General features: G+C 43.3%; 2 protein-coding genes across 4 annotated transcripts in view; one reads left to right on the top strand and one right to left on the bottom strand.

The window, feature by feature from the left end:
• HSPBAP1 (HSPB1 associated protein 1) overlaps positions 1-2,761 on the bottom strand; it is a 69,904-nt gene extending 67,143 nt beyond the window's left edge. The window contains exon 1 of one of the 3 annotated variants that reach the window (XM_004373626.2): positions 1,814-2,761. Coding sequence is in view for 1 of the 3 variants with exons in the window: in XM_023728801.1 (XP_023584569.1) it covers positions 1,814-1,877 (64 nt within the window). In the remaining 2 variants the exon portion in view is untranslated. Of the gene's footprint in view, positions 1-1,568; positions 1,590-1,813 lie in introns of those variants that run through there. The other 2 variants (XM_023728801.1, XM_023728803.1) reach the window with 2 other exon arrangements.
• The window catches only part of SLC49A4 (solute carrier family 49 member 4), a 114,872-nt gene continuing 105,724 nt past the window's right edge, over positions 2,762-11,909 (top strand). The window contains exon 1 of the mRNA XM_004373625.3: positions 2,762-3,850. Within this exon, the coding sequence (XP_004373682.1) occupies positions 3,139-3,850 (712 nt within the window). The 5' untranslated portion in view covers positions 2,762-3,138. The remainder of the gene's footprint in view (positions 3,851-11,909) is intronic.

Below are 11,909 nucleotides of genomic sequence, written 5' to 3'. Positions count from 1 at the left end.
TAAATGAGAAACTATTTTGTTCTGTAAGCCTTCATCTTAAGTGAGAATAACAGCACAATTGGAAGAGCGTAGTCAATTTCACTGAACTGTGCATGCAGACATTTTTGAAATGGTGTATCTGTGGCTATGTGTATTTTCACCAAAAAAATGGTTGAGAAGTTAGAGGGTTGACATATTGTGGGGTTGTTAACCAATGTCATAAAAGAATATGTGTACTAATGTTTCATGAGAAACTACTTGTTCTGTAAGCCTTCACCTGAAGCACAATAAAAAAAAAGAAAAAGTAGGAGTTTGTGGTCAGACAAGAGGTTGTAATTTGGTTCTTCTGCTTAGAATGGTCACCTCCTCGCCCTGTGATTTTAGGTAATATCTATTTACCCTTCAGGTCTGTGCTTGGCGTCACTTTTTCCAAGAACTCTTTCCTGAGCCCTGAAACCTGGGTGAGACACCCATGGTGTGCTTCCTCTTTCACAGCATGGATCACACCTACTATAATTAAATGTGTAACAGCCTGTCTTCTCTACACTGTGAGCACTGAGATAGCAGGGATCATGCCTGCCTGGTTGGTAACTGTGTATAAGATAGACTGGAGTTGGAGATCCTTAAGGAGGGAAAACATTTGAGTTATTTTGTTCTTGGGACATAACAGTAATAAAAGTAATAAATGAAGTGAACTACCCTAGCTTCCACAGCTAGCAAGTGAAAGAGCCACAGTTCAAACCCAGGTAGTCCCAACTCCAGATATACAGAACTCTTCCACTGTACCTCACTGACTTCTTTCCCACTGTCAACAACTTGCTCATGCAATCATTCCTCCACACCTGAATAACCTAAATGGTTTCCCCACTGTCAGGATCTCTAACTCCAATCCATTCTATATACTATTGCCAATAAGACCTGGGAGGAGGCACAGAATTTCTTTTAAAAAAAACAAAATGAAACAAACAAACAAAAAAACCTTCAAATTTTTCACCCTGCCATCACAGCACATCACAATTTGGTCCCAAATCTACCCCTCACTACTACTTTATCCTACTCTATACTTTAAGCAAACTTGACTATTTGACCTCCAAAAACATCCATCCTGGGCTTTCTGATCTGTGTTTTCCCAGGTCCTCACCATCACACCTGAGTGTGTCACAATCTCATCCAATCATTAAGACCCATATCAAATTACGTCCTCACTGACGCATTTATGTTCTCCCCACTGGGATCTCTCCTCCTCTTGAAAGCCCTCAACCAGTGTGTACTACTGATAGTACGCACGCAACCACACATGAGCCATTCTTTTTACTTTTCCAGGCTCATTCATTCAACTGTGAGATCCTTGGGAAAGGCAAAAGCCTCTGGATGAGTGTCCAGAACAGTGTCATGCAAAGAGCAATTACTCAATAAATGTTACCAGAAATCTCAGGCTCACAGGCCTACACACCAGTGTTCCCCCGAAATCAAACAAAAAGCTCACTATTTCTGTTTGCAGAAGTCCCAAATATCTCCATTTACTTCAAGGGGAGGACCAATTTCACAAATTTAAGTTTAATCCATTATAACATTCGAAACTCCCTTACCCGTGAAACAGCACTGCTAGGATGCGGGGACAGGGAGGTGGTCCCCTGACCAAAGATCTTACGTCAAAATTCAAGAAAAGCCACGGTGACTGAAAAACAAAACATTCTCTTCACCGTTTAAGGCAGGTCTTGTAACAGCCTCGGAGAACTGGGATATGGGCTACACCAAAACGCCACACGGGCGTTATCAAGAGATTCATTTGGCACAGTTTCTACTCAGGGTCTGACGTAAGCCTGCCACCTACCTTCCTCCCCAGCAGCCCCAGCTGCAGGGGTCGTATCCGTGGTCGCTCTTGGGCCTGCTGCCATGGCTAATACGAGGCGGGCTCGCGGGAACCCAAGAGTGGAGCGGAGTGGAGTGGAAATGGGGACCCACCCAATAACAAAACTTTGAGTCTGAGGCGGCCGAACGGGAAGAACCCCCAAGCTGTTACCACGCTCCCCCGGAAGCGCCCGTGCGCGTGGAGTCACGTGACAGCCGCTAGGCGGGACCAAGGGAGTTTGTTTTGCTACGTTGGTTGGAAACACATGGTCTTTTTTGTGCGCTTTCCTCCCATCCCGAGACCTTAGCCTTTTTTCAGTGTTATCTCTTGGATTCGTTTCTGCTTCTCCTCCTAGAAAGCCAGATCCTTCCTTTCCACCTTGGCGCTATTCTCCACCGAACAGTATTCGGGTTTTAGGGGTGGTTTGCTTTTTTGAGGGACTCAGTGCAGTGGAAGGTGTCTCTGCGTTTGGTTGCACTGCAGCAGCTTTTACCAACCTTGGATACAATGACAGCTTACGCTTCTCAAGCTTCTCTTCTACCTTTCTTGTCGTTCTGGCAGCAGTGTGACTCTGGTCTCCTTGGCTGCCCGGCAACACAAACCTCAGGCAAAGTGTCCTTTAATCGCATCCCCCATGACTCATTTCCAGACCCACCCAAGCTAAATTTCTTGACCAAGGTTTTCAAGGACACTAACCGGCAGCTGTCAGGCTCTGGATTTGCATATCAAAATAGAGAAACGGCTGCTCGATCAGGAAATCTACGACCCTCACCTTTCCCCTTGTTTCCTTTTCATCTGGTCAAAATCGTAACTGGAGATAGATCTAGGTTACCTTTGAGCAGAAATCTTCCAGTCTTAATCACATCTTTATTGCTCGCCTATTAAGTGACAGGCAAAATGCGTAGAAAGATTGTGTGTGTGTGTGTGTGTGTGTGTGTGTGTGTGTTTGTGTGTATTCCCAATGAGACTGTAAGGTCGTATATATATATGCATATACGTATATATACATACAAACATACAGCCTTACAATTTCATTGGGTATATAAGATACAAAAAGATACCTGATAAAACTAGACAGAACTTACTGTACATTTTAAAAGTGTATATTTTCCTGAAACAATCTCCTAGGTTCTCACTACACTTCCGTCTTATCCTATCTCCTCCTATAATTTCTGAAGTTATAAACCCAACAAAAATAAGAATGAACTCCATAGAGAAGCACGCATTAGGCTAAATGACCAGAAGTCACCGAGTTATTAGACACACGATGTACACTTGGGGACTTCCTCCAGGCCAACCTGGAGTTCATGGCTCAGTCTTCCCTAGCACAGTCTCTCTGGGAGTTGCTCTTTCCTCGGGCTCAGTCGCTCTACTCCCTGCCTTTCCAATACCTCCGCTTGAGACCCCGGCTCCCCTCCTCCTCTCTCCTCTGTTTCCTCTCCAGCATCCCGCTGCCCGCAGGCAGCTGGCGGGCACCCCAGCCTCCTCTCCGCCCGCCCCGCCTCCCAGCCTCCAGCCGGCTCAGGCCGCGCAGGCGCACCAGGCTGACGGCCGCGAGGCCGAGGGCGACTGAAGCCGACTCTGTCTCTACTTCCAGCAGAAGCTCCTCCGCGGGGCTGGTTGGCGGCGACCTGGACCGCGCCGGGCAGAGGCCCCGCGGGCCGCGCGTCGCCATGGGCTCGAGCTGGAGCAGCGAGGAGGAGCGACAGCCGCTGCTGGGGCCCGGACTCGGGCCTAGGCCAGGGGCTGCCAGGAGAAACCGGGAGGCGGCGGTGGTCGCGGTGCTGCCAGCGGCGGCCCCGGGCCCCGGACGGGTGTACGGGCGCCGCTGGCTGGTGCTGCTGCTCTTCTCGCTGCTGGCGTTCGCGCAGGGCCTGGTCTGGAATACCTGGGGCCCCATCCAGAACTCGGCGCGTCAGGCCTATGGCTTCTCCAGCTGGGACATCGCGCTGCTGGTGCTGTGGGGGCCCATCGGTTTCCTACCCTGCTTCGCGTTCATGTGGCTCTTGGACAAGAGAGGTAAAGGGTCGCAGGAGCGCCGGCCGGCGCTGTCACTCCTGGAGGAGCCCGGAGCCCACCCAGTCTCCAGGCCCGCGAGCCGCTTCCCTCCCTCTGGTCTTTAGGGGTTGTGTGAGGTGACGGAGTGCCGCTGGCGTCACATTTCTGCCAGGAGCCCTCCGTCCCTAAAGCGACAAATACGGGAAGTTTCTTTGCAAATGTGTATGTTTTTATCAAGGCTGTCCATTATGCAACATCAGAGATTAAGCGATCTCTAAATGCTCAAGTTTTTGCATAGTATGGACATCAGAGCATCCCCATGCACGTGTTACGTATATTTGTTGCCCCTGACAGACAGAAATGACTGATGCTTTAACTTCAAAGGGATTTGGGAATGTTGAGGGTGAAAGGTCATAAAATAGGCTGATGATGCCTGAATGTAAGGAAATGAGTTGGCTTTGCATAATAGATGACTCCAGCCCAGGAAAAGCTATTGGGAAACTGACATCTGACGCTTTGGTTTTGAGGAATATGGTGCACGGCAGCTTTAAAGCTGTGTAGGTGACTTGGTTTTCTCAGCTGAGATTTATGACTCTCAGATAAAGCTCGCAGATGAATGAAGACTCTCATAGAGGGATGCTCTGGACAGACTTTACAAACACTTGCTAGCGCGATTCTGTCAGGAAAAAACGTCATAGGACTGAGTCATAAGTCATTGATTTGCAAAAGTAAAGCCACCACAGTACAACAAACCGACAGACAGGTGGTGGTGATGATAAATACAAGTGGTAAAACTGGATATCCTTGCCTTTTTCCCAATCTTAGGAGAAAAGCACTCAGTCTTTCGCCATTGAGCATGACTTTAGCTGTAGATTTTTGTTGATGCCTTTGGTCAGGTTAAAGAAATTCCTTTCTATTCTTTTTGCTGAGAGTTTTTATTACGAACAGATACTAAATTTTGTCAAATGTCTTTCCAGCACCTATGGAGACAATCATGTGGTTTTACTTTTTTAGTGGTTTTTAATTGTTGAACTAGCCTTGCATTCCTTGGATAATGCCCCCTTTGTTATAATGTATTTATCCTTTTTTATGCATGTCTGAATTTGATTTGCTAATATTTTTACACCATGTAAGTATCAGAGAATTATTGGTAGTGATAGCCTGCCTTCAAGAAGCTGTTGTGGAAGATTTTAAATTTGTTGGTTGGATAATGGTTGGGAACTACTTTCTTTATTTTTCTGTTGGCCCAACCTTTCATAAGTTTTGTTGAAATGAGTTTTTTAGTCAGATTCAGAAACTGTAGATAGGTACAGAACTGCAGTTATCTGACACACAAAAACAAAAAACCACTCACAGCGACCCTATAAGACAGAGTAGAACTGTCTCAGAGGATTTCCAAGGCTATAAATCTCTACAGAAGCAGACTGCCAGCTTTAGGTTTGCAGGGGAGCACTTAACTACTGGGCTCCATGGCTCCTTGTCTGACACATTGCACTCAGATGAGAGAGTAGAATAGTAGAGACCTGTTAGTAGCTGGACTCTCTTCTCTCTCCACAAGTCTTTCTTAGTAATCCATATGGAAAAGACTGAGGAATTGTTGATGGTGAGTTCATTAATGAACAACATAAAGGGAGGAGAGTTTTAGGGATAGAACCATAGTATCCAAAACAAAAAGAGGAAGAGTTTGATATGTTCTACATTGGTGTTCATTTCTGATTATTAATTTTAAGAAGGCCATTGACAAACTGGAGTACTTTAAAAGTTGTGTGACAAGAATGTTAAAGGGTATAAAAATCATGATGTGTAAGGTGAAGGAAAACGGATGTGTCTAGCTTCATATAGAAACTTGAGACAGAATGTAAAATATGTGGAGACCAAGCAAAAGAGGAATTAGACTTAATGTGTGTAGTTCTAGAAGGAAGAACTAAACTGAGTGAAGTTGCAAACCGATGTAACTCAAAGCAATACAAGGAAGAACCCTCTAACAATTAAATGTATCCAGCCCTGGAAAGATATGTCTTGACAGGCATAGAACTTCCAGGTAAAGCAAGTACTTATGCAGAGAATGTGTGCTAGATAAGCACAGTTCTACTCTGACACACCTGGGGTTGCCATGAGCTGGGTCAATGCAATGGCAGGTGGTGGTGGTGGTGGTGTGCTAGATGCTGAAGAAGGGCTTCTTGGACTGAGTAGAGGTTTTGTTTGCATGGTTTTTGTTTGTTTGTTTGTTTGCTTTTAAACTAAATTATAGACTTTACTGTCTTACCCTTTACGAAAGTTCTAAGATGCTCCACTGGTCTCACCCCGTTGGGAGCAAGGGGAAATGAAGAAAATCAAAGACACTAGGGAAAGATTAGTCCAAAGGATAAATGGACCACAACTACCACAGCCTCCACCAGACTGAGTCCAGCACAACTAGATGGTGCCCAGCTACCACCACTGACTGCTCTGACAGGGATCACAATAGAGGGTCCCAGACAGAGCTGGAGAAAAATGTAGAACAAAATTCTAACTCGCAAAAAAAGACCAGACTTACTGGTCTGACAGAGACTGGAGAAACCCCAAGAATATGGCCCCCAGACACCGTTATAGCTCAGTAATAAAGTCATTCCTGAGGTTTACCCTGCAGCCAAAGATTAGACAGGCCCATAAAACAAAACGAGACTAAAGGGGCACACCGGCCCAGGGGCAAGGACGAGAAGGCAGGAGGGGACAGGAAAGGTGGTAATAGGGAACCCAAGGTTGAGAAGGGAGAGTGTTGATATGTTGTGGGGTTGGTAGCCAATGTCACAAAACAATATGTGTACTAATTGTTTAATGAGAAGCTAGTTTGTTCTGTAACCCTTCATCTAAAGTACAATAATAAAAATAAATAAATTATAGATTTTATTCAGATTTTACTAGTTTTTCCATTAATGTCTGTGTTCTGCTTTAGGATTCAGTCTAGGATCCCACATTGTATTTAGTTGTTATTTCTCCTTTAGTCTCCTCAATCTGTGATAGTTCATAGTCATTCTTTACAAGATTGGCTAAATATAGGGGAAGATGCTACTTTGTAGTTTCTTTTTACTTACCTTTTTAGCAGGAGCAGTTTTCAATATAGTTGCCTAAGTTTAGCCAACCTTGTTTTTATGGTAGAAAAAATGTTCATTTTCTACCCTTTAATTATATTTGTGTCTACTATACATCACCAGATAAATTGGAGATTAGATACTATAGGAGTTCTTTAATAGTCCTGGTAAGAGCTTGGCTACTAACCAAGAGGTCGGCAGTTCAAATCCACCAACCACTCCTTGGGAAACCCTATGGGGTAGTTCTTCTCTGTCCTATAGGGTCACTATGAGTTGGAATCAACTCGATGGCAATGGATTTGGTTTATGGGTTTGTCACTCTGTGTTGAATTCAATTATATATTCTCTGTTGGCTGAAGCAATAAAAAATGAATTTAAAAATCCTCTCTTTTAAGAAGTAATTTTCCTTTTTACCAGAGGGCCCATTGCGTTGAAGGAGGAAGGTAATACAATGTCCTATGTTGGCCCTCCTCCTATCTACACACACAGAAAGCAAGCTCTCAACATCCCTGGGTGTGTCTTGCTTCCTGAAGTATAGGTGGTTGTCCAGCCTTGCAGCTGCCATAGGTCCTGCCTGGTTTAACATGGAAGACTGTCTAAGATAGGTTTTGCACCTCCCCACCCCTTTTCATTTACAAGCAAAGGAAAGGATCAGCTAGAGAGATAGTAGGAGAACCAGAAGGAGTGTACCCTGGAAGCCAAGTAAAGAAAGTTTCAGGAAGGAGATAGCAGCGAATTGTGTGCTAGAACTAGAAATATAGCCCTTACAGCACCTGCATTCTAGTGAGAATATCCAGACAACAAACAAACAATAAAATTAAATATTTAGTACATCCGATGGTGATAAATGTTTTGGAGAAAAATAAGGCAGGGTAAGGGAGATAGGGAATGTGGTTGAGGGGTGTTCTATTTTATATAGGATGTCAGGGGAGGCCTCCCTGGTAAGGTGTGTTTGAGCGGAGACCTGAAGGAAGAAGGAAGTCTGAACATGTCATTTCTGGGCAAGACTGTTTTGGGCAAAGGGAATGGCAAGCACAAAGGTCCTAAGCTTGTTTGGCATATCCAGGAAAGAGCAGTAAGGCTTGTGTGGCTGGAGTAAAGCCAGTGAGGAAGCCAGTGGTAGACAATGAGGTCAGAGAGGTAGTGGGAGACTAGATCATGCAGGGCTTGTAGACTATCATAAGGACGTTGGCCATGTTTGCTGTTGTTTTGAGAGTAAGACTCAAGGCAGGGAGACCAGTGAGGAGGCCAGTGAAATAACTCAGATGAGAGCTGATGTTGGTTTCCAGCCAGACTGATAACAGTGGAGGATTTGAGAAGTAGTTAACCACAAAATCAAAGCTGTTGCCATCGAGTCTATTCTGACTCATAGTGACCATATAGGACAGAGTAGAACTGCCCCATAGGGTTTCCAAGGCTGTAAATCTTTACAGAAGCAAACTGCCACATCTTTCTCCCACAGAGCGGCTGGTGGGTTCAAACCACCGCTGACCTCTCAGTTCACAGCTGAGCACTTAAGCGCTGCGTCATCAAGGTTCCTTTGAGAAGTGGTTAGTTTCCAGATATATTTGGAAAGTAGACCTACCAGTATTTGTTGATGGATTGAGTCTAAACTATGAAAGAAGGAGTCTAAGATGTCTCTCAACTTTTTGGCCTGAGTAATCGGGAAAATAGAGCTGTGATTTACTCAGATGTGGAAGACTGTGGACAGAGCAATTTGGGGACAGATGGCATGAAGATCAGGAGTTTGAAATGCCTATTAGACATCCAAGTAGTTGGGTTAAATTTTCAGTTGGGTATACAAATGTGGAGTTCAGGAGTGAGCCAGAGAGGACTTGAGCTATACATTTGGGAGTTGTTAGCCTCTAAATGGTATTTAAATGGGACTGGATGAAATCATCTTTGTAGCTCCTGAAGAGAACTGAGGATTGAGCCCTGGGGCACTCCAACATAGACTTTGGGGACATAAGGAAGAGCAAGCTAAGGAGGACTGAGCTTAGAGCCTTGGATTTAGCAACAGTATTTTCCGTGTCCTTTTATAAGAACAGTTTTAGTGGAGTGGTGGGAATGATTTCAAAACAAAATGCAAGGAGAGGAATTGGAGACGTTGCGTGTACGTGTTCCATTCCAGAAGTTATGCTGTAGGGCAGCCGAGAAATGGGGTAATAGTTAGAGGGAATGGGGGGTTGAAAAGGTTTTTTAAAAAAAACTAAGAGATATTAAAGCATATCTCTGTAATGCTATATCTAACAGATCCAGTACCAACCAACCCATTGCCATCAAGTTGATTCCAACTCACAGCAATCCTATAGGACAGAGTAGAACTGCCCCATAGGGTTTCCAAGGCCGGAAATCTTTACATAAGCAGACTGCCACATCTTTCTCCCATGGAGTGGCTGGTGAGTTCGAACCACCAACCTTTTGGTTAACATCCGAGCGCTTAACCACTGCGCCACAGGGTTCCTTAATGAACCAGTAGATAGGGAAAAATTGATGATGCTGGAGGGAGAGGGAAAAACTGCCATAGCCATGCCCTCAAGTATGCAGGATGAAATGGGATCCTCCAGAGAACAGATAGGTTGGCGTTAGATAGACGTGTTGACAGTTAATTCTTCAATAGTATTGAAAGGGAAGATAGAGTATGTAGATATAGATGCAGATAGTGAGTGGCAGGAGCTTGTGGAAGCCATCTGTGCTTATATTTCTCGGAAAATAGGGAACAAAATTATCACCTAATGAGTGAGGATAAAATCAAACGAAGCCTGTTGCTGTCAAGTCGATTTCGATTCACGGTGAACAAAGTAGAACTGAGCTCCATAGGGTTTTCTGAGTGGGTTTGAACTGCCAACCTTTCAGTTTGTAGTCGTGTGCAAATTGTTTGTGCCACCCAGGGACCTGCTAGTTGCCAATGTTGTTGTTATGTGCCGTCAACTTGTTTCCAACTCATAGTGCCCCATAGGATAGAGTAGAAGTGCCCCATAGGGCTTCCAAGGAGCAGCTGATGGATTCGAACTGCCAACCATTTGGTTAGCAGCCAAGCTCTTAACCATTGAGCAACCAGGCCTCCTAGTTGGCAATAGGTCCCCAGAAAAGGGCATTATCTCATTCATCGAAAGGAAGCTTCCCCCAGTATCTGGGTGCCATGTTTGAATAGAATTTGTTTTTATTTCCAATCATGTTAGTTCTTCAAAAATTGTTCTAATGATATCTTTCATCAGATGACTTTTGCTTCACACCTTAGTACTGTAATCATTTAGGGCCTATTTATATGAAGGTCTTAGATGTCTCATAAGCCTATTTTCCTGGAGTCTTCATACATCTCTTTCTTAAGGTCAGTTGATATCTCTTTGATTACCTGGAATTTAAGTCATGCCTTGTCAAGATTTGGAGATGAAGAAAGTGTTTTATTCAAAACGGAGCATCTGTGGAACAGATTAAGCAACACTTGGAAACAAAAATAAGGAACAAAGCCACCAAGCTGTACCTGTGAGGTTGCTTTAATAATCAGCTTTTCACAAAGTCTTCATTTTTAAATGTTAATATTAGTTGTTACGTTGTCATATATTTGATAAAAAGCGTAACTGAGTAGAAAAGTACGCTAATCTTCAGCTGTGACAATCGGAAGCCTGGTTATTTCCACCATATGGCCATAAATAAAGCACCACTGCGCACTTGGTGGCTATTTACCTTAATTGCAAGCAAAATATTTAGGAAAAAAACAAGCATCATGTAGCCTCATTGTCCCAAACCTATAAAATTTTATTAAGTGTTTCTTAGGACACCTAGTGTAACCTTTTGATAGCAACATTTTGCAATTTTAGAATATTTCTGACCAAGTATGTACTTTTTATTAATTACAGTCTATTTCCTATGGCTATAATGTGGTTTAAAAATCTGTGTTCTGTTAGCACAGGAATTAAATGAGCAGTTTGTATGCATTACTTCTTACCAAGAAGCACAATTTTCCATGATATTCCTTCTGCCAAATTGTATTAACCATATTCAGATTATATAAGAATATTATGAAGTTAACTCAGTTCATAGCACAAATTATCCTCAATATAGCATGCTTGTAACTGCTCTGGATCTCAAGTTTATTTTCCTTGCTGTGTTTAATCTGCATGATTATAGTCTTGTTGACTTTCAATTTCCTTCAAGCAGATAAGCCCTTTGAAAACCAAACATTTAATCATTTCCCCTCTGCCCCCCAAAAAAGTTTTACAAAGAGAAAAACTTGCATCAGTTTAAGGCTATTTTCTGTTATGGTGTCAGGGAGCTGTTAGATATGGGAAAAATTTGAACAAATGTGGTTACTTTCATTACTCCTGCTTGGTATGAGCCACCTGTGTGATGTGGCTGCTGCCAACAGTAAGGCATTATTAGTTGTATTAACAGAAGTGTAGCATTCTAACAGTGGGAGGACATCGTCCCATCATATTACTTTGGCCATAGCTAAAATATTGTGCCTATTTCTGGTTGCCTTTTTTTTTTTAGAAGAATACTTATAAATTACAATATATCTATGGGTGGAAAGGGATCTGTATACTGTGTCGTAAAAGGAATAGTTGAAAGCTCTTGGTTTTTTTTTTCCCATGTAACTCCAGGGGAAAGAACTTGAGCCAATAGGAAAGCAAATTTAAGTGAACATAAAAACCAAAACCACATCAAGTTGATTCCAACTCATAGTGAACCCACAGAGTTTCCAAGGCTGTAAATCTCTATGGAAGCAGACTGCACATCTTTCTCCTGCCAACATAAAGAAAAAAAACTCTAAAACTAAGAGCTGCCCAACAATGCAATGGTTACCTCATGAACTAGGAAAATCTCGTTTACTGAAATTATTCAAATAAAGGTTGGGTATAAAACACTTCACTGGGTTGGAAGGGAGATTTGTATGTATCAGTTACTAGATCCCTTTCAATCTGAGCCTCTGCTTCTGTGTTTCAAAAGAAATGTAATGAATGAGATCTTGACCACAGGATATAGGAGACGGTGAGAACCCACACACA

This window comes from Trichechus manatus, unplaced genomic scaffold, assembly GCF_000243295.1.
Source record: "Trichechus manatus latirostris isolate Lorelei unplaced genomic scaffold, TriManLat1.0 scaffold00026, whole genome shotgun sequence".
NCBI classification, from domain to species: domain Eukaryota; kingdom Metazoa; phylum Chordata; class Mammalia; order Sirenia; family Trichechidae; genus Trichechus; species Trichechus manatus.
This window is presented reverse-complemented; position numbering and strand designations above follow the sequence as displayed.